General features: G+C 41.3%; 1 protein-coding gene across 1 annotated transcript in view; it reads right to left on the bottom strand.

Annotated features, from left to right (window-relative positions):
- LOC306919691 (uncharacterized protein) overlaps nucleotides 1–22,430 on the bottom strand; it is a gene marked incomplete at both ends in the record, with an annotated part of 34,153 nt that extends 11,723 nt beyond the window's left edge. Inside the window, 5 exons of the mRNA XM_079496245.1 lie at nucleotides 15,228–15,337; nucleotides 15,643–15,781; nucleotides 18,878–18,989; nucleotides 21,169–21,318; nucleotides 22,230–22,430. Of these exons, the coding sequence (XP_079352371.1) occupies nucleotides 15,228–15,337; nucleotides 15,643–15,781; nucleotides 18,878–18,989; nucleotides 21,169–21,318; nucleotides 22,230–22,430 (712 nt within the window). The remainder of the gene's footprint in view (nucleotides 1–15,227; nucleotides 15,338–15,642; nucleotides 15,782–18,877; nucleotides 18,990–21,168; nucleotides 21,319–22,229) is intronic.
- Nucleotides 22,431–23,676: the final 1,246 nt, after the last annotated feature.

Below are 23,676 nucleotides of genomic sequence, written 5' to 3'. Positions count from 1 at the left end.
CAGATGTTTTACTCTTTACCGATTGAACAATTTATATAATAATGTAATAATAATCTTGCAATAAATGCACAGCATTTCTGTATGTATGTAATTCATGTATCTCGAGGACTGTCTTGACGACTGACTTAAAATTTGCCACACGTGTCACAGACGACCCAAGTGAGTTGAGAGCAGCATCGAGTTTGTTGGATAGGCGGTTGTCAGGAAACGGCAGGAAAGGCTCTGGCCGTGGCCCAAATGAGCCATGGTTGCCAGGGCAACCCCAGCTTAAACTTGGTTTGACACATTCCCCACACCTGTCAAAATACCCACACCCTTGCCATGTGATTAGTTCCTGATTCCAGATTTGACTATAATCAGTCCACTTAGTCAGTTTGCAATCTTTTGACATACTCCACACATCCTCCCAAGACGTTTACAACTGCATAAGGCACAAAAGGGACACAGACAGGCAGGATGGTTACAGCGGGTACTCTGATAATGATATCTGATATCTTTAAATTAACCTGTCTGTGATTGTGAATTCAATGTTTCTGTTTTACCCCAACCTTCCCTCTCCAGGAGAAGCTAAACCACCTACTACCATGGCCCCTGGCATTTCGACTGGCTCACCAAGTGGCTATGGGCATGAACTACCTTCACAGTCTCACACCATATCTCATCCACAAGGACCTGAAGCCTCAAAACATACTGCTGGACGCAGGCCTAAATGCCAAGGTGAGTCCCAGGCACTTTTGGGGTGATTAACACCAATGATGGGTCAATCATGTCCTTCCTCTGGCACTCTTCAAACTAATCGCTGTTATTTTTGTCAGGTGAAACCTGACATACAACAGGCCCGTTTTTATTAGTGAACTAGTCATGATTGGCTGCCCCTAAGCCAATAGGATACTCACCATACTCTGAAACACCGCCTAAGCTTCTAATAGCGACCTAGTCATGCTTCGCTCAATAACAAATACATAAATAAAAAAGAGTCTAATATTTGATTACTTTCTCCCATTTTTGAATATGTATATTTGTATGTGCCTTTTATTTAATTGTTAATGGTACAAGATACCGGGGTTGTGGCTCTTTTAGAGCGGGAACTCTGGGGGGAGGGAGGGGTAAAAAAAAAAGTTCAAAAAATGTGTATGCTATTTTTGACTCATGTGAATATGTATATGGACAGGTGGAGAACTTTAGTTAAACTTTATAGGGTTAGCGTACCGTGTTGGCTTCACTTTATATCTGCATGAAGATATGACTGTTAAGTTGCGTGTTCAGGCACTTGAGCTTGCCTGGCCTCTGTCACAGTAGTGTTACGTCATCATTCACTCTTGCTCCCTCTCTCATTCCCTCGTCTATATATCTCCCCCCCCCTCCCTCCCTCCCTCCCTCTCTCTCTCTCTCTCTCTCTCTCTCTCTCTCTCTCTCTCTCTCTGTTCCTTTTATTTTCTCTCCGTTCTCCTCTCTTATTCATCTAGATCACTGACTTCGGCCTCGCCAGGTTTGAAACAAAAAAGACAGCCCCTCATCTCAAGGGGGCGTGCACATTTTTCTATGCACCTCCAGAGGCCTTTGAAGGCTTGATAGGTGGAGCCACCTGTGCCTATGATGTCTACAGGTATTCATCATTCCCTGTGCCATTTTCTGTGTGACTGAAATTCAACAAGTCAACAGTGTGTCACTGCAAAACCCTGTGAATAGCCAACATAATGCATTGACTGCTGCTTATAGCTTCAATGCAGCGGTCAAAGCCACCTTTTCGGCTGTGCACCCCCTGTTAACTCCAGAACTATAGCTGTTGCACCCCAACGCTAAGTCTTGTTGTATTTGGCCTAAAATGATATATTTTTGAGTGTGATTATGGAAACGTATACCCCCTAGAGGGTGTTCACGCACCACAGTTGCTGTAGTGGATAGGTTCCATACCAGCACGTTGAACATTCAATAGTCATGTTGATATTTTTGTTTCATTAGATGTTTTGTTTGACAGAAAGTATGTACTTGTAGATAGATGTAGCCTAGCTACAATACTGTAACGACATACAATTTTATCCAGTTGCTATTTGGGTTTTTTATTTGGTAAACTATACATGCTATCTGTTCCATATGTGATATGTGGATACATGTACGCTAATTTCTGATCATTGTCTCTTTTTATTTTAGTTACGCGGTGCTGCTGTGGAGCATTTTATGTGAGTAATTCTCAGATTTTTTTTTCTTGCTGTTGATTATGTCTTTTCTTCTGTTATGAACTGAGCACCTGCTTCACTCAGTGGTTCCCAAACCTTTTTAGCTCGAGACAAAAAAGAGAATCAAAAAATAAAATGAAACAAATAAAACAAATGCAACAAATAGAAGAACAATATCAGTCACCAGAACCAAGGATGGGTGTTTTCGATTTATCTAACAATGGGTTTGTATAGGAAGGGGCGTGTCTGATGAAATTAATATCAAATATCTAAATACTGAATCGAGCAACTAAAGGCTCATTCATAGTCTGGATTTTCAGTGGTGAGGTGACCACCGCTCCGGTGGTGAGCTGACAACCGGAGCTGAAATAACGTTGAGCGGTGGTGAGTAAAAACAGAGAGAAGGGCTGGGGCGGTGGTCTGCTCTTCGCAGATGTGACAGATGTGAGTATATGCCTTGGAATGTGTTCTGAGGCAGCATTCAATTTAATTGGCCCTCGCGTGCGTCTAATCAGCAAGGGTGGGAGGCGGGGCTAATAGTGAAAGGGGGCGGGGCTAAGAGTGTGAGGCGGGTTCAATGGAATTTTGAATTTTGGAGCGGCAGCCATTGCTTCACTTTGCTCCAGCTTCCAAACCTGCTCTCTGCTCCTGCTGAATTTACACCAATTCCTGCAACTACTGCTTGTTCACCGCGGCTCGTGACGTCATGTTGTAGTTCGGTGGTCACCTCACCACCGAAAATCCAGACTATGAATGAGCCTTTAAAAACTGGCTAGGGTTCAGTAGCTGATAAAATGACCCTCAAATAATAAGTGAAACATCTTTTTCATTAGAAACACATTCATTGACAAGTACTCATTCTCCTCTTCCCTGCACTCTCAGCTACTGGCCATGAATATGAAAATTTGAGCTTTAAACCTGCCAAGGGAGAAAGGCCACCCCTAGAGTATATTAACGGAATGCAGGCCGTCGGTCTGAAGGAGCTGGTGAAACTCATGAAGAGGTGCTGGAGCCAAAAGAAGGAAGACCGACCCAGTTTTACAGGTGAGGAGACTGCCTTGCAACAACCATCACTATACCCAACACCTGTTGAGATCAGTGTTGGGCAAGCAATTTTGAAGAGTAACTAGTTATAGCTATAGTTACTGCTTTCAGAAAAGTAAACTAGTTACTTGTTATTTTTAGTTACAACAACATTATAAAAGTAACTAAAACGTACCTGTAAGTTAGATGACAGACTCCGGGGGGAGTCTATAGGTATAAAAACTATAGGTGCATTACAGTAACATGTTACTTTGTAAGACGTTAGTCCAAACACTGGTAGAGAAACTGGTGAACTGATCACCAATGGGCGAAAAATGTAATGGCAGAATGAACAGAACAGAATGTAGGCTAAGATGAAATGATAACGTAGAAAAGAGTAGAAACTATACAGACAACATGCTCAGTATTCAAATGTAAAGAGTGGGGGGGAAAAGAGAACAGAGTTAATTTACTGTTATACTAAAATAGCAACACATCTGATTGGGTGCCATAAGGTGGTTGCTATCATTAACTGGTAGATGTGTTCTATTCAATAGAACATCTAACTTTCTTGTTTTCAGAAAATGAGATGAATAAAATGGAGGGGGCAAGGAGAGGGAGAGCAAGACAAACTTTAATTGTAATAATCTACATAATCAAAGGACTACACAGCATACAAAACAGTATCAAGCATAGACATGGGTCTAGGAACTGACTTAAAGCATAGCCATGGGTCGGTAACCCTTCATTTTACGGTACGGTAATTACCAGGTAACTACCAGGTAATTACCTGGTAATAATAAGTAAGTACCTGGTATTACCTGGTAACAACCAGGTAGTAGTTATAAGTATTTGCCCATTCATTACCTGGTAATTACATGGTAACTTCCAGATACATTACTCAGTAATTACTATGTAATTACCAAGTATTACCCAGTATGTATAACTATTTACTGTATAATCTCCTGGTAATTATATGGAACTTACCATGGTAAATGACACACTGGTTGCCAGGTAATTACCAAGTATGTTCCTGACAATTACCAGGTATTTATACGTTTTTAGTATGTAATTACCATCTAACTACCCGGTATTTACTCTGCAACCAGGCACGATACCCTGGTTGCAGGTACTATAGGTATGTAGGTACTATAGGTATACCAAGTATTTTCAACAACTACCAGGTATTTACTCTGCTACCAGGCAAGTTACCCAGTAGGTACTAGGTCATTACCAAGTATTTTCCTGACAACTACCAGGTAATAACATGGTAACTGTATTCACTGTGTTTACATGGGTACTACCCATGAAACACGTGGGTAGTAGCCTACCAGGAAATTACCAGTTGTACTAGGTAATTTCCTGACAACTACCATGTAATTACCTGATAGGTACCCAGTAAGGAAGGAGGAACTGTACTGTAAAAGGAAGCGTGCTCTATTTCCATGATATTACCATGTACCTACCTGGCAATTGTAGATTATAATCCTCCCCATTACCCATCAGGGTGTATTTTGAACTTTGAACTTTGAATTTTGAACTGGCAATAACTGTTAATTACCAGGTATTTACTGTGTAAGTTAACAGGTAAAACCAAGCAAGTTACCGTGTAAGAAAGGTGTAATTGTACTGTGAAAGGAAGCGTGGTTTGTTACAGTGAAAGTACAGGGTAATATTATGGAAACAAACCACGCTTCCTTTCACAGTACAGTTCCACCTTTCTTACACGGTAACTTGCAAGGTTTTACCTGTTAATTTACACAGTAAATACCTGGTAATTAACAGTTATTGCCAGTTCAAAATTCAAAGTTCAAAGTTAAAAATTCAAAATACACCCTCATGGGTAATGGGGAGGATTATAATCTACAATTACCAGGTAGGTACATGGTAATATCATGGCAATAGAGCACACTTTCTTTCACAGTACAGTTCCTCCTTTCTTACTGGATACGTATCAGGTAATTACATGGTAGTTGTCAGGAAATTACCTAGTAACAACTGGTAATTTTCCTGACAACTACCAGGTAATTACATGGTAACTGTAATCACTGTGTTTACATGGGCGCATGGGTAGCCTACCAGGAAATTACCAGTTGTTACTAGGTAATTTCCTGACAACTACCATGTAATTACCTGATAGGTATCCAGTAAGAAAGGAGGAACTGTACTGTGAAAGGAAGTGTGCTCTATTGCCATGATATTTACCATGTACCTACCTGGTAATTGTAGATTATAATCCTCCCCATTACCCATCAGGGTGTATTTTGAATTTTGAACTTTGAATTTTGAACTGGCAATAACTGTTAATTACCAGGTATTTACTGTGTAAATTAACAGGTAAAACCAAGCAAGTTACCGTGTAAGAAAGGTGTAATTGTACTGTGAAAGGAAGCGTGGTTTGTTACAGTGAAAGTACAGGGTAATATTATGGAAACAAACCACACTTCCTTTCACAGTACAGTTCCACCTTTCTTACACGTTAACTTGCTTGGTTTTACCTGTTAATTTACACAGTAAATACTTGGTAATTAACAGTTATTGCCAGTTCAAAATTCAAAGTTCAAAATACAATAAATGCGTTTACATGGGTACTACCCATGGCAATAACTGTTAATTACCAGGTATTTACTGTGTAAATTAACAGGTAAAACCTTGCAAGTTACCGTGTAATAAAGGTGGAACTGTACTGTGAAAGGAAGCGTGGTTTGTTACAGTGAAAGTACAGGGTAATATTATGGAAACAAACCACGCTTCCTTTCACAGTACAGTTCCACCTTTCTTACACGTTAACTTGCTTGGTTTTACCTGTTAATTTACACAGTAAATACTTGGTAATTAACAGTTATTGCCAGTTCAAAATTCAAAGTTCAAAGTTCAAAGTTCAAAATACAAAGAATACGTTTACATGGGTACTACCCATGGCAATAACTGTTAATTACCAGGTATTTACTGTGTAAATTAACAGGTAAAACCTTGCAAGTTACCGTGTAAGAAAGGTGGAACTGTACTGTGAAAGGAAGCGTGGTTTGTTTCCATAATATTACCCTGTACTTTCACTGTAACAAACCACGCTTCCTTTCACAGTACAATTCCACCTTTCTTACACGGTAACTTGCTTGGTTTTACCTGTTCATTTTCATAGTAAATACCTGGTAATTAACAGTTATTGCCAGTTCAAAATTCAAAGTACAAAGTTCAAAATACACCCTGATGGGTAATGGGGAGGATTATAATCTACAATTGCCAGGTAGGTACATGGTAATATCATGGAAATAGAGCACGCTTCCTTTTACAGTACAGTTCCTCCTTCCTTACTGGTTACCTATCAGGTAATTACATGGTAGTTGTCAGGAAATGACCTAGTAACAACTGGTCATTTCCTGGTAGGCTACTACCCACGTGTTTCATGGGTAGTACCCATGTAAACGCAGTGAATACAGTTACCATGTTATTACCTGGTAGTTGTCAGGAAAATACTTGGTAATGACCTAGTACCTACTGGGTAACTTGCCTGGTAGCAGAGTAAATACCTGTTAGTTGTTGAAAATACTTGGTATACCTATAGTACCTACATACCTATAGTACCTGCAACCAGGGTATCGTGCCTGGTTGCAGAGTAAATACTTATAAATACCGGGTAGTTAGCTGGTAATTACATATTAAAAACGTATAAATACCTGGTAATTGTCAGGAACATACTTGGTAATTACCTGGCAACCAGTGTGTCATTTACCATGGTAAGTTCCATATAATTACCAGGAGATTATACAGTAAATAGTTATACATACTGGGTAATACTTGGTAATTACTGAGTAATTACTGAGTAATGTATCTGGAAGTTACCATGTAATTACCAGGTAATTAATGGGTAAATACTTATAACTACTACCTGGTTGTTACCAGGTAATACCAGGTACTTACCTATTATTACCAGGTAATTACCTGGTAGTTACCTGGTAATTACCGTACCGTAAAATGAAGGGTTACCCATGGGTCTATAGGAACTGACTGCAGTTTGTCTGAGCAACTGAATCAACTTTGTGTCTGTGTTGTTCCCAGAATGCACTGTTAAGACAGAACCCCTGTATGAGATGCAGAAGCCTGGGATTCCTCGAGCAGTCTGTCAAGTGCAAATGGAGCTGGTCCCTGCAGATTCAAGTAAACAGTTCTTCTTTACTTAGTTAACCTTGTTTTCAATTATGATGCTTTGTATGGTCCCATTGTTAACCTTGCAATATTTTAAAAAGATGCATCATTAGTCATATAAGATTATTAAGGCCAGGCAATTTTCACTCTGATGGTGGTTCAACACAAGGTGCAGTGTGTGTGTGTGTGTGTGTGTGTGTGTGTGTGTGTGTGTGTGTGTGTGTGTGTGCGTGCGTGCGTGCGTGCGTGCGTGCGTGCGTGCGTGCGTGCGTGCATGCGTGTGTGCGTGTATGACATGCCTCGTGACATCATGTGACATGTGACATCATCAGGAATGGAGATCCCTGATGTCATCAATGTAATCAAAATGTAGAGTTGCCCTCAACTCTACATCTGACCTCAAACCTCAAACCCATAGATCTCCATATATGGAGCTGACCTGTTCTGACATTCCATATGTTGATCTTTCCCCATCCATCCTCTTCGATGTCTCCCTTAAGTTTCGACTGATACCTGTCCATTTAAACTCTAGAGGGGCCTAGCTGCCCCAAAGTTAGTACTGCAGCCGCACCCAGCAGCCGGCGAAAACTAGAGTTCTCAACAGCCCTAAAAAGTAAGGCCCGGTCCTACCTGGGCCCTTATCAAACCCTGTACACTCAAGACACTGCCACCGTTGCCACCTTTAGATCTCCATATATGGAGCTGACCTGTTCTGACATTCCATATGTTTATCTGACCTCACCAAACACATACACTCAAGACACGCTCCATATGTGGCCAGTACAGAATTCATTCCATATGTGGATCTGACACCCCATGGTAAGCCAAAGCGCCAACGCTCGCCCAGTAGTCTGCTGTCACCCAGGCGGATGCGTGCACGCTTCTCACCCTCAGGCGTCTTACTGGTGCTAATGATTTCTTGTGTCTACAGGGCCTGTTCCACCACAGAGCACAAACAGAGAGGACTTTTTAAAACGTGAGTCCATGGTGATCAGTACACTGCTTTTACACAAACTGCTTTTAAAGTGCTTATTTGTTAATTGTATGGTCGTCTTCAAATTCAGCATTCAATAGAGCGTCGCAGTCCCGCCTCCTACCCTGGACCAGGAAATGAAACCCAATGCATTATTCTCATAGACATTTCTTAAAGTATTTATTTAAAGACGGTTACACCGCGGACAAAGCCAACTCGAGTCGTGACAACTCATGACAACACAAACAATATTTTGGACCAAACAAATAATTACAAAGAAGAAAAACAACAAAAAAAGTGTTGTAACCTGCCGTTTTTTTCTTCTTTCTAATTATTTGTTTGGTCCAAAATATTGTTTGTGTTGTCATGAGTTGTCACGACTCGAGTTGGCTTTGTCCGTGGCGTAACCGTCTTTAAATAAATACTTTAAGAAATGTCTATGAGAATAATGCATTGGGTTTCATTTCCTGGTCCAGGGTAGGAGGCGGGACTGCGACGCTCTATACACTGACACCAAGCTAGACAGGAACATCCACAAATGTCCGGTTTTAGCCCGGGGTAAACAAAATGGTCTTCCCCATAGAGTTATAATAGCGTACGATCCTTTGGATCACTTTCAGAGCAATTTGTTGGATGATAGAAATATTGACAGCCAAGAAAAATCCATCAGAAGGACATCTGGAACACTCGCCCTCAAAAAGTTGACTTATTATTACGTATACGAGACGATTTAGCCATAGTTCACATGGCGCTGGTCTGTCATGGCGGAACTTCAACCTGTTTTACGCACTTTTCCCATTTATAACGTTAACATCTACATACATCTTCAGATTTCAAATATAAAGTGCTCGCCCCAGAGCCACGGATGTTACAATCCTCCTCGGGTGGGTAGAAGTACCCGTATCTTCTGCATTGTTCAATAAAAAGCGTTTTAATCCGATCAGTGGCCAGAGTTATAATGCACCAACCGATAGGGGCGCATAGTTGAAAGCGCATGGCCAAAAACTGATGAAACTTTGCTTTTTATTGAACAATACAGAAGATACCGCTACTTATACCCGCCCTAGCAGAATTGTAACATCCATGGCCCTGGGGTGAGCACTTTATATTTGTAATCTGAACATTTGTGTAGGCGTACGCCGTAAGGACTGTAAATGGAGAGTTGTGAGTTTGTAGATTTTTGGTTTATGCTGGGGACCTGGGGTTCAAGTGGTTTATAGTCAGAGTATCCTTATCTCTTTATACTTTATTGCATACGTCAAGTTGCACAAGCATAAGCACCACCGAAATCAGAGATGCCTCTCCATCTCCCTCTCCCTCTCCCTCCATGTTTCAAAACATTGTGTTACCGCGGCGCAGTGTTTAATCGCCTGGTAGAGACACTGATCAATTAAACTTAACATATCAAAAACCAACAGCCATTAAGTCATCAATAATGTTTATAGAACACATTGTAGTGAATTCTAAGTTGTTTAGAGACAGTTGTAATTTGGCACGTGCGGTTGAAACGAATGGTGTCGGTAGCCTCTATACTATAACGTGTTCTATAAACATCATTGATGAATTAATGGCTTTTTAAAATGTATATTATGATAAGTTTCAGTGATTATATCTATAGAAAAGTGTCTCTTATCATGCAAATATATCAGGCCATTGTGTTGTGTTGGATCATGTCTAACATTCCAATCTGACTCTAGCTTGTTTCATTTTCTAAAGTAGCGTTCCTTGTCGAGTGGCAACAAGGATCTGTGCCTGTGATCTGGCAAGCCATGACGCCTACTTTTAAATTAGTAGTATTTAAAGCATCTGCGTTTGAAAACCCAACACACCACTGTTTATTCCGGTTGGGAGAACTCTGAACTTTACCCCGGCTCCACCCCCAAGCTATATTGACGCACCTGATGACACAAGTCTGTGTGAATGTATAAAGGAACACCATGTTGAAAGTGTTTAATTTGGTTATATGTTGTCATGTGTGTTCTTACAGATTCCTGTTCACTGTCAATGGACCCCTCCTCAATGAACAACGAGCTCTCCCTGTCAGAGGACAACAGGACGGTGACTTCTACCGAACTTCACCATCATCCTGATAACCTGGACAGATTTACCCAATTCCCTCAGGTGTTGAGTAGCGAAAGACTGCCTGAACGTTGCTACTTTGAAGTAAAATGGAGTGGGCGTTTGGTTTCTATAGCTATCTGTTATCCAGACATCAACAGAAAGGACGAGAATTCAGCCTTTGGACGCACAGACAAGTCCTGCATGTTATTTCGCTCTGGTGGAAAATACTGGGTAATGCACAAGGGCAAAAAGATTCCAGTGGGATTAGGATTGAAGTGTTCCAATGTAAGCGGCGATGATGATGATGGGGGGGTATTCGGGGTGTACGTTGGTCACACGGCAGGCAGTGTGTCATTCTACAGTGTTTCTGACAACAGAATGAGCCTCCTCCATACAGTTCCAACTGACGCCACACAACCTCTGTATGCAGGGATCTATGTCCCTGATTTTTGCACAGCAGAGGTGTGTAAAATCTGGTAGCCATGTTTAATCATTGAAACATTGAAAACTAAATCGACATTAAAAGATCAAGAAAAATGCATAACATTTCGGATTCCTTTCCCAGACCACGTCCCTGTTAAAAATAAGCTTTATTCAACGGACCATAATCAAAGAACCGATGATCTCAGGCAACAGAATGTATTTTCTGGGTGAAAGAAGAGACGAGCGTCTGTCACAACCCATCTGGTCCACGTACGTCATGGGTTCCTAGTTGGGTTCCTAGATAGTGAAGCACGTTAACATGCACCACGGTGGATTCGAACACCCAGACTTCCACGGTGTTTGGCAGCTACTTTAACACTGCTCCACCCGATGTGAAGTCCAGAAAATAATCTCTTAGCATAGTACCATTGTTATACGTGACCCTCAAAACATGGACATCTTATTTGTTTGCAATATTGGCTGTAGTATTGGCTATAGTGAAAATAGATTTGTTTTTATTATGTCAGCACTAATTTGCATACAAATGGTAGATGGGACATTTGGACAGGTTTTTAACATATAGCTCATCATTTTCAGCACATTCTTAATTTCTTACCAATCAGAAAACACTGATTAGAAGTATATATATTTCAGTTTATGCATGAAATCCCTCCTTCCCACTAGACTAAGGGTGTTGCTGGAAAAGAGCACTCCTGCTCAGTATACCGGTCCCTGGGTAATGGTTTGAAGTTACATGCGCACAAGTGCACGCGCACACGCACACGCACACGCACACACACACACACACACACACACACACACACACACACACACACACACACACACACACACACACACACACACACACACACACACACACACACACACAGCCTACACACACACAAACATTTATTGCAGAACATATTGAAGAACATACCGTACATGTAAATCAAAGGAAATATTTAAATTGTAACATTGTCTGTGTCAACCACTTAAAGGGGAATACCACTCATTTTCAACATTTTACTGAATTCTCCTTTAAGTCACATCCAATGAAAGGCATTTATATCACTCTATTATTTTAATTACAGTGCACTCATGTTTTGAACACAATCAAATAATAAGCAGGAATGAACAGAGTTACCTATACCAATCACTAACATGTGTATGCAAATTAAGTTATTGTAACCAATTGCTCATGATTACTCATAATTTCAATTCATGTAGTGACTATAGGGAGTGAGTAATGATTTGCGCCTATAGCCCAGTGTGCATTTTGTTTTAAACATCTTACTTCAAGAAAAAGGCACTGTATAATATAGGTATCACTATGCTACTTAATCTCCTCCAACAGTGTTTAGAGAAGAAAATCATGGTATTTCAAAACAGCTACACTTTCAGTAAATGTCTCTTCTCTGCTTTGGAAGTTTTGCCTCTATGAGTCCATCTTTCAGATGACATATAAGTGAACGCTGCAGAGACCATAAACAGCTTCAGAGTTGTCCCCACCATGTCACCAGAGCTGTACGCCTACATACAGTATGATATTTACACACTGTAGCCATTGGAACACAGCTATTTTCTTAACATCATGAAAAGAAACAAAATGAAAAGTTTTGGACATACACGTTTTTTGTCTGACAACAACACAATTATGAATAGGCCATAATGACTTGAACAGTGAATAAGAACTTGACAGTATTGTGTCATTTGATAGCCCTGCATGGGCAATATGTTGTTGTTTGTTAAAAAGAATAAAGAAAAGAGCAACCTATTATGTGCGTGCGGACATTGCCTTTTTTCTTCATTTGATACGTTTTTTGGGTCCATACACGGTGTATAAATAAACTGTGGGGATATCCTATTCCTTTTTACAATATTTCATTTGTCATTGAATTGACCTCACAGAGCCAACAACAACCATATAACAACCATATCAGGATTCCAAAATACATCATTCATCATCACCAACCTGATGATGATACTGTATCAGGTAAACGCTGTGTGTTGTGACAGTTTATAGATACGGATCCATGTAGTGCCTAACTATCAATCGATCATTTTAGCTGCATGGGGGGGACCCCCAAACCACATCAAGGACCGCTGGAGGAAAGTGAGTAAATGTAGCCCTAGGTCAATGAATCTCTCCGTTGTTGTCTTAGTATGCTCCCCTCTCATGGAATCACATGCCATATATGTGTGACAGTGTGTTTCAAAAATCTGAGTGCCTAATACAATAATATTGTGGGTCAGTACAGTGTCAGTGTGAGTCATGTAGGCTACTGTGTGCAGTTGTGCACCATGTGTTACATATACAGTCAGGTGTCCTCTGTTTCATAAATAACTTTATATTTGACCTGACCCCATCCTGACCAGGGATTTATACATCACATGGTGTATAAGCTAATTCCACCCACCCGCCACTTGTGGTCCTATTATTACTTCTCGCTGCCACAGGGAGGCAGCTGCTGTCCAGTTCTCAGTTTAACAGAAACTGCAGGTCTCCAGGTTTACTAGGCTCAAACCACATAAACTGTACTTGTGTACTTTATGTTAATCATATTAACAGTGTAATCTTATAACAAAAGGTGAAAAGTCAGTAAAATGTGGGAATTGTTTGTTTTGCTGTATTCTAAACAAAATACATGTTTGAGCGTAGCTTGACTAGAGAGGTGAGAGGGAATTGCAATTATTTAACCACTTAAACCCTACACATATGTTGTAACGAGACAGGTTGTGAGCTTAGAGATTAGAGATAGATCAGCCTTTTTTTGCCAAAGAATGCCCAAGAATAACAACGCTAGGGTTCATAATCCAATCAAAACATTTTTTAATGTTGGTTACTTTAGTTTGGTGAATTGCATTCCATTTGTAATTGCTGGTCTGCTAAACGCCTAAATTCGTTGATAGAATTTGTGTATGCAGGTAGGTACTTTGGTTCTAGACGATAATGGTTCCAAAGAACCATCACCTACTAAAGAACCATTTTATTTAGTGAATGTTTCTTCATTTGCCTCATATTATGGTTCTAAACTAAATAACCTTTTCTAATGGTTATTTGAGGCACCTTTATTTAACCACTAAACCCCAGCAATTTTGGGCAAAAATAGCAGATACACATTTTCATGATGCCTTGCGTTGTATGGTGCTGTGAGCTTGCAGATCTCTTATTTTCAAGGAAGGGATTTGGTGTAGTGGTGGGGGGAGAAGGAGCAGATCAATAGATTTGGTGTAGTGGTGGGGGGAGAAGGAGCAGATCAATAGATTTGGTGTAGTGGTGGGGGGAGAAGGAGCAGATCAATAGATTTGGTGTAGTGGTGGGGGGAGAAGGAGCAGATCAATAGAGCGCTGAGAGACACCAGTTTAGTGTAGGGATTAAGTAGTTAAAGAGGGAGTGCCACAATTTTTTTATTTGTCCAGTTTTTCATGTGTCCATGAGGTGACAGTACTAGACACACTGGAGTCGTTTTTAAGTGCAATGGTGTATTAACTTTGTATTTAGGTGTTTCTTCCTGGAGGCTGAACCCTTGACAGTCAAACGGGCCAATGAAATAAACAGTAATATAGTGACATCACACTATCAGCCCCTCCCTTAACCCCTCCCCCTTTATCATACAACTACAGCTGTGGGTGCGGCTTCAGTTCAGGTGGATCACCACCCATCACCACCCACCAGGCATACTTAATGAACTGGTGGGCGTGCCCACATAAAAACAACATTTTAACAAATACTGTACACTTTTTTGAAAAAATGATACCTCCTTATATAACAATAAGACCTGATGATCATGTTTTAGGGTGGAACAAAATCACGGCACTCCATCTTTAAGGGCTCTTTATAGAACCATTCAAATATATGGTTCTTTAAAGAACCATGGGTTCTTTCTGGAACCATAACTGGTTCTTCTATCTATGGCATCACTATACAGTAGGCCGCATTTCCCCCAGGGTTGAACCGGTTCTGGTTGGTTCAGATCCCTAAAAGTTGGTTCGGAACTGGAACCACAAAATACTTCTTCTTGCCCTGGAGTGGGAACCAAAGTGGGTGTGTCAGATGCAGATGCGATATAAACCTATGATAAAAAATAAAGAACGTACCAGTTCTAGAACCAAAGTTATTTTGGTGGAAAAGGGGCCATACAAATCACTTCCAATCTGGTTCCAGTTGGCACCTTTAATGTTCTGTGTGCAAAACAAAAAAACAGAATCAAAATACATAAGTAACTGCATTGCACAACCAATGCAAGGTCTTTGTGTTCCTTCATATTGTGACGGTTACATGATTCCTTTCAAAAGCAGTGGACGTACTCCTCCTTGTGTATAACGCCAAGGGATTCGAACCCAGGTGTCCCGTGTGGAAAGCCAACATCTTTCCCACAAGCCAGAAAGGGGGCGATATTAGGCTTTGTGCTCATCAGCCAGACGCTCTGAGCCGCTACACTGCTGCACATGGATGGGGTAGCAGTACAGCCATCTGAGCAGCGGAGGTTCCTGGTTCGATTCCCACGGCCCCTCCTCCTCTTGGCTTCTTGTCCTTGAGCAAAGACACTGGAGACACTCAAACTGCTCCTGTCCTCTGCCTTCGTCAAGCGTTTTGGATAAAAGGCCCTCATTATTCCATTTAAAGTCCCCAAGCGTGTCCGAATTGGTGGAGATCTCCGATTGTCAGGTATCGCAAAAATTATTCTGACCTCCGATTAACGAGTCACCGGTGGATTTACCTGAATACACCAATGCTGTTTGTAGATCGGCCAGACACCGGAAGGCAATAAGGGAGTCCCACCATTGGACACAAACTGAATGGAAACCATCCTGCTTCTCGTTCATTGACCTTATCACCTTTTGGCACCCTCCAGTTTTTTGTCTTTCATCATGTGAGTCATGACGTAGGCATTAGGGTTGATGTCCATGCGAAGAAAGTTCTCCACCCAAGGGTCGTTCTTAGCCCCATCCATGAATTCATCCAGAGTAATCTGACCTGGATTTTCAAAGACAGAACATTTAATGTCAAGCAGATTTATTGTTGCGACCGAAGGTCTAACTTAACTATGAAACCTTTTTCAAGTCACGTCATGTCAGTCACAATCCCCATCACTCACAATCGTCACTCAATCTGTCACTCACAATCCTGGCCCAGGTCTCGTGACATCACTATGACATCATATGTGATGATAGTAAAATCCTCATAGATGGGGAAAGCCCCCATATATTGTGCCCAGGTCTCATGACATCACTATGACACCATCAGGGATGATAGTAAATCAGGGATCATATCATAGTAAATGTGACCTGCTGTCACAATTAAGCCCATATATGGAGATCCCTGATATTAAGTCCATATGTTAGTCATATGGACTAACATATATATATATATACAAGGGGAAAGCTATCACTATGACATCATCATCCCCATACATGGGGACAGCCCCCATATATTGTGCCCAGGTCTCATGACATCACTATGACATCATCATCCCCATACATGGGGAAAGCCCCCATATATTGTGCCTAGGTCTCGTGACATCACTATGACATCATCAGGAATATTAAGGCCATATATGGGAATGTCCCCATATATAGGCTTTTCTAATGCTTCTCGCAAAAAGCCGGTTACAGGCGTCTTCCTGTCGCAGCTTGATTATGGCGATACTGTCTACCGTTTTGCTAGTTCCTCAACTCTGAACAAACTTGACCCTTTGTTTCATGCTGCATTGAGGTTCATAACCAACTCCCCCTATAGGACCCATCACTGTACTCTGTACGCCCTAGTGGGTTGGTTCTCCTTGACGTCTTGCAGGTTGCTACATTGGTATATTCTCACTTATAAAGCCATTCTTGGTAATCTCCCACTTTACATTTGTTCTAAATTTGAACCTCAGATCAAATGTTGAGACCAACAAAAGGCTGGAAAAAAGCCTTGCTTTTTTTGTACCTGATGGCTTCTGTGATTCCCCTAGTTGCTACATTGCAACAACATTGCTCCTGCTTTGACGTATAGCAAATGTTGGTCTTGCTTTTTGAGTGGTGTAAACCACTCCTACAACTGGCTTTGTTAGTGCAGAAAAATGAGCATGGTTGCTATGTTCACCCTGTTCACCCGGGTGTGATTTCATTACGTCAGACATGATTTCATTACGTCAGACAGGCTATATTACACCACTCAGTTCACACAGGTGTGATTTTTTGTTTATTAGCACATTTTGTTGATTCGTTTTTACATATTAGCCTTTATTGGTTGCGTTATTAGACGTTCCTGTTCTCCCTTTGAGCTTCTTCGGTACTGTATTCATGAGCGTTGCATGTTTGTCCTGTTGTCTTGTATGTATTGTTACTGGCAGAGCTGTGTCACTTATTTTGTCTCTTCTCTTGGCCAGTTCACACTTGTAAGACTTCAGTCTCAATGTGGTTTTTACTGGTTAAATAAAATAAAAAAATGGTCACGCTTTGTGATATCACGTCTAGTCAGTCACGTCTCCAAGACACACTATATACAGTATGTTGTATATGGTCATGAACCCCGCCTGCATGGCTATGGCAATGAACCCTTGTCCATACCTGTTTTTGAGGGGTGCTAGCCCCTCCTATACAGCTTTGGTACACACACGTCTCAATATTTGCCATTGACAATGAAAGGAGAAAGTAGGTCAAATGTCCACCAAACATACATTTGTGGCAACACAAACATTAAATTCCATTGACAATGATGGGAAAAGTTATGTCATATGTAGACGAGCAAATCGGCTAACCAATCACATAAATTCAGTTGTTCATGAGATGATGTATGATGATGTATAATGATAAGATATGATGATATATAATGATCATTGTGCATCTGGAGCTGACCAGTTCTGACATTCCATATTATGTTAATCTGACCTCATCACACCCTGTACACTCAAGACACGCTCCATATATGGCCAGTGCACAAGGGCGAGGTCGCTTCTCGCCCTCAAGCGCCTTACTGGTACTCTTTATTGAATTATTGTACTATTTACATTATTATTTTACTAACTTGGAGCTGCACTTTAGCTATTATTAAAGTAATTTGTATTTATTCCTAGTAGATTAGTGGTTCTCAAACCTTTGAATGTGTGCAGAATTCCAGTTTTTTCCTACACTTCCAGTTAATTTATCCGACGCACCTGATACCGTAGGACAATTTTCTTCGAATTTTCAAGGAAGGACCACCATAACTCTGAGTGTACAAATGAAACCAAATGGAACCAAATGGAACCATATAATTTGGTTCCATTTGTACACTCTCAGAGTTACAGACCTGTAAGGGTCGATTTGGTTCCATACATTCTCAGAGTTACAGACCTGTAAGGGTCGATTTGGTTCCATACATTCTCAGAGTTACAGACCTGTAAGGGTCGATTTGGTTCCATACATTCTCAGAGTTACAGACCTGTAAGGGTCGATTTGGTTCCATACATTCTCAGAGTTACAGACCTGTAAGGGTCGATTTGGTTCCATACATTCTCAGAGTTACAGACCTGTAAGGGTCGATTTGGTTCCATACACTCTCAGAGTTACAGACCTTTAAGGGTCGATTTGGTTCCATACATTCTCAGAGTTACAGACCTGTAAGGGTCGATTTAGTTCCATACATTCTCAGAGTTACAGACCTGTAAGGGTCGATTTGGTTCCATACACTCTCAGAGTTACAGACCTGTAAGGGTCGATTTGGTTCCATACATTCTCAGAGTTACAGAACTGTAAGGGTCGATTTGGTTCCATACATTCTCAGAGTTACAGACCTGTAAGGGTCGATTTGGTTCCATACATTCTCAGAGTTACAGACCTGTAAGGGTCGATTTGGTTCCATACACTCTCAGAGTTACAGACCTGTAAGGGTCGATTTGGTTCCATACATTCTCAGAGTTACAGACCTGTAAGGGTCGATTTGGAACCCTCTCAGCGCCTGAACCCAGTTTGAGAACCCCTAGATTTGTTTAATTTGTTTAAATTACACACTCAGATCGGTACTCAATATCGACCGACGCACAAGATGTATGTATCGGAATCGGTATCGGAAATGGAAAACTGGTATTGGTACATCTATGTAACTTACCATCACCGTTTGCATCAATCTTCTGAAAGATTTGGTCGGTCACCTGATCAGGTGTGAGGGTCTGTGTTCCAGTCTCATCACATACATTGGTTTGTTTGATCTTATAGATGATCTGAAAGGATCAAACAGTCACATTAATAAACATTGTGATGGCTGTTAATCCAACTTGAACCCATTCCATCAGCAGTATTAGGTTGATATCTTATAGCATGAAGTAGAGAAATAAAACATATGTTGGACACCACCAACGCTAAATATATATTTGAAATAGGCCTATGCTGAAAATTAATTTCAAGATCCTACAGGAAATTAAATGGTGGCTAGCAAAAGAGTGAAACACATGCAATTAAAATATCACAGTAATATCAGATTTAGTAATGGCAGTAGAATGTCTATTGAATGTCTTAAGTTAAGTTACAAAAAAGTTGATTTGCTTGTTGCAGCTAAAAACGTTCATAAGCCTCTAATAGGTTTAAGAGCCATCCCAGCAGACTGTGTTGACGTCCAGTATTTACAATAAGCTAGACTTATTCAGCTTAAAGGAACTGGTTCAGCACCAACAGACCTATGTAACAGTCAACACACTGATAACTGTCAGTGGTGGAAAGTCACTAAGTACATTTACTCAAGTACTGTACTTAGTACAAATTTGTGGTATTTACGTACTTTACTTGAGTATTTCAAATTTCCAATACTTTTACTTCTACTCTACTATATCTCAGAGGCACATTATACTCTTACTCAAGAGTAGATTTTGATTATTGTTATCAGTAAGACGCCATAAAGGGCGAGGTCGCATGCAAGAATCAACCTGGGTGATGGCAGACTGCTGGGCGAGCGCTGCCGCTTTGGCATGGGGGGTCAGATCAACATACTGTACTGGCCATATATGGAGCATGTCTTGAGTGTTCAGGATTTGATGAGGTCAGATCAACATATGGAACGTCAGAGCATGAGGTCAGCTCCATATATGGAGATGTAAGGGTGCCAGCAGGGGCAGTGTCTTGAGAGTACAGGGTTTGATGAGGGCCCAGGTAGGGCCGGGCCTTAATTTTCGTCCGGGCCTTAATTCTGGGCTGTTGGGAACTCTAGTTTTCGCCGGCTACCGGGCGCGGCTGCACTAACAACTTTGGGGTGGGCCCGTCTAGAGTTTGAATGGACAGGCTTCAGTCAAAAGGGAGACATCGAAGAGACGGGTGGGGAATGATCAACATATGGAATGTCAGAACAAGTCAGCTCCATATATGGAGATCTAAGGGTTTGAGGTCAGATGTAGAGTTGCTGGCCGGCTCCAAATATGCAGATCTAGGTGATGATCCAGTCTTCTCCATGTATGGCTATCCAGGGTTTGATGAGGTCAGTGTCGTGATCTGTCTAGAGACGGCCATATGGAGCGTCGACCATATGTGGTGGCGTGACGTGTCACAAGGCGTAACGGACTGACGGCCATATATGGTGGCGTGACGGATGGATCGACGGACGGACAGGTTTTGCACTTTTTCAAAGTAATCTGCACCCTATGGATTTCTGGACGCTCATGACAGTGCTGCGGAAAAAATAGCCGATCTACAAGCTTCAACACTTTTGAGCTTGTAGATCTGAAACTCGGGCAAAGAAAACGTGGACATTTCCCCCTATAGGGCATAGCAGTGGTGGCCATTTTGTGGTTCCATCGATCCAAAGCCAATCCAACTCTACATCTGACCTCAAACCCTTAGATCTCCATATTTGGAGCTGACCTGTTCTGACATTCCATATGTTGATCCATCCTCATCGATGTCTCCCTTTTGACTGATACCTGTCCATTCAAACTCTAGACGGGCCCGCCCCAAACGTATTAGTGCAGACATGCCCTGCAGCCGTCGAAAACAAGAGTTAAGGCCCGAAAATTTAGGCCCGACCCTACCTGGGCCCTCATCAAACACTGTACACTGCCCCCGGTGCCACCCTTAGATCTCCATATATGGAGCTGACCTGTTCTGACATTCCATATGTTGATCTGACCTCATCAAACCCTGCACACTCAAGACACGCTACATATATGGCCAGTACATAATTAATTCCATATATTGATCTGACTCTCACCCAGCAATCTGCCGTCACCCAGGCGGATACGTGCACGTGACCTCGCCCTTTAGGGCGTATTACTGGTGTATAGGCTATACATATAGTGGTTAATGTATGTACGTTTTCTAATTATTGTAGTGGAGTAAAAGTACAATATTTGGATCCGATATGTAGCGGAGTAGACGTAAATGTATTGAAATACTCAAGTTCTCTAGAATATGTACCCTTATGATTTTCTTGAGTTCGTTCCTGTCCAGGCGGCCGTTTTCATCACCGTCAAACACTTTGAACGACCATCTGAGCTTATCTTCTAGCTTCCCCCGCAGAACCAGATGTAGAGCAGCCACATACTCCATGAACTCCAAGGTGTTGTCCTGAAAACGCACGCACGTACGCGCACACACACACACACACACACACACACACACACACACACACACACACACACACACACACACACACACACACACACACACACACACACACACACACACACACACACACACACACACACACACCAATTTGAACTAATTAACAATGTGTCAACAAATCACCGGTTGTCATGACAAATCATTAGAGCCATATTGTAGATATGACATTGATGGCAGGCCGATGATCTACATTCTCGAAATTATTGTGTCAACAATGACAACTACACATTATGTCATTTTTCTATAATAGTCTCTGCAATGGTTGCTGGTGCATGAAGACAAAGGATATTAAGTCATTACATCAAGCAAAGTTATTCGCTGAACTAGTCCTCACAGGTGAGAGGCCACACTAATAGAAATACTATTACAAATAATGTTCATTACAAATTATAGGCATAATTATTGCCAAGTTCTGACTTCTTCACTGATACTGATGTGGGGGATTGAAAAGGCCTATTGATTGCTCTTCCTCTGCATTGTCCTAGTGATGGCAGCATGCCACGCTACTATAGGGCATATACTGTAGCAGAGGCGGCCATATTTACCATGAGGTCAATATGCCCCCTTGAACTTAAGGCTATACATGACCCACTGTCACTCTAGAGTGGGCCAAAAAAGGAAGGAAGAAAGGAAATAAGGTTATTTTAAAGTGATAAGCTATGTACTTCTGGCAAATACAGTCAATTAAAGAACAATATATAATAGGTATTAACCTGTAAAATTAAGTCAAATGAGAATACTGTATGTGATATATAGCTGATATTCATGACTATGTTTTGGCAAACATAGTCTTGAACATTCATTTAAGATGCATGCACTGCATAGGTATTTTGCAACGGCATAATGACACCTACGTGATTCATATCAAAGGCTCTGAATATCCCGTCCATGTACTGCGCTTCTGGCGTTCCATGCTGAACTCCAAACATCCTCTTGAACTCGTGGAGATGCAAGGATCCGCTGGGACATTCCTGTATGAAGGTTTTGTAAAGGTCCTGAATGCAGTCCATCTCCATCTCATCATCTTGCGCTTGAACTTGTTGATCTTGTCCCATTTTAAATCCAAAATGTAGTATAGGAAGAATAAAATGGGTCTAAATGTTTTGCCCACAGAGGGCAAATTGTAGACAGATTATCTCGATGTCAGTCCATCTCGATCTCCTCATCTTGCCGCTTGAGCTTATTGGTTTTGTCCCATTTTAAATCCAAAATGTAGTATAGGACAGAAGAAATGGGTCTAAATGCTTTGCCTACAGGGGGCAAATTGTAGACAGATTATCTCGATATTCCAATGGTAGAAAAGCATTGTGAGAAATATGTCTGCCTGCCACATGATGACTGCTACACAGCACCCATGCTGCTCGCTGGTCAGAGCCTGACAGGATTGGAAAGTGTTGACTTAGCCAACAGGGATTTCTTTTTAGCTAAAGTCTGTAATCCACATAGCTGATCCTGAAGTTTAAATGGCCTCTTGAACTTTAGCTCACCTAGGGTTACTCTATGGCGGTATCTCCCGTTTAATGCCGACGTGCGTGCTGCCACTAGAGGGTTATGATAGCTGACCTTATCGGTCAAGCGAGGTTCAAAAGGACATAAAGCTGCCACGATCAGGAATGTGCCATGTGGTGGAATATTTGATACTTGATGGCCTTCCTCTTCCTGGAAGGTTAGCATGCTGGCATTTATGTATATGCAAAGGAAAGAAAACTCTCTCTCTCTCTCTCGTTCTCTCTCTCCCTCAATTTAATTGAATTTAATTGAAACATTGACACTCAATCAATCAATCAATTGAACATTATGTTCAATTGGTCCCCAACAACAAGATTTCTGTCTACTCACTTTGTCTGGATGATCATTGGTGTGTTGTGGACGGTTCAAGGATCCACCTATATACCAATGACATTATTGATGGGGATTCCAAGCTAATAGAACATGTATACAGCCTAATCCTGGAAAGTCAAGTGTGATGTATGTACATAAGCAAAGATAATTAGCATAAAGTTAGTCACGCATGTGGTGCCCACACCATTTCTTTCCCATTTTGTTGAGGGCCTCCTATGTCCAGCTTTGAGGGTTTGTGTAAACACAAACATTGTGTAAACACAAACATTGAAGACAAAAGTGAGGAGGCAAATTGTGATTGGCTGGTGCGATTTGGTGGGATATAAATATGTGCCATACAGTTGGGTGCCACCGATATTGTCCCTTATCATTTGACCCATTTAGGCCTGACCTCAAAATTTTAAAAAATCCTTCTAAATCCTCCAGTTTTCTGAAATATATATTTTCACGATTTTTCAA

The sequence above is a fragment of the Electrona antarctica genome, assembly GCF_951216825.1.
Source record: "Electrona antarctica genome assembly, chromosome: 3".
In the NCBI taxonomy this organism is placed as follows: Eukaryota; Metazoa; Chordata; class Actinopteri; order Myctophiformes; family Myctophidae; genus Electrona; species Electrona antarctica.
This window is presented reverse-complemented; position numbering and strand designations above follow the sequence as displayed.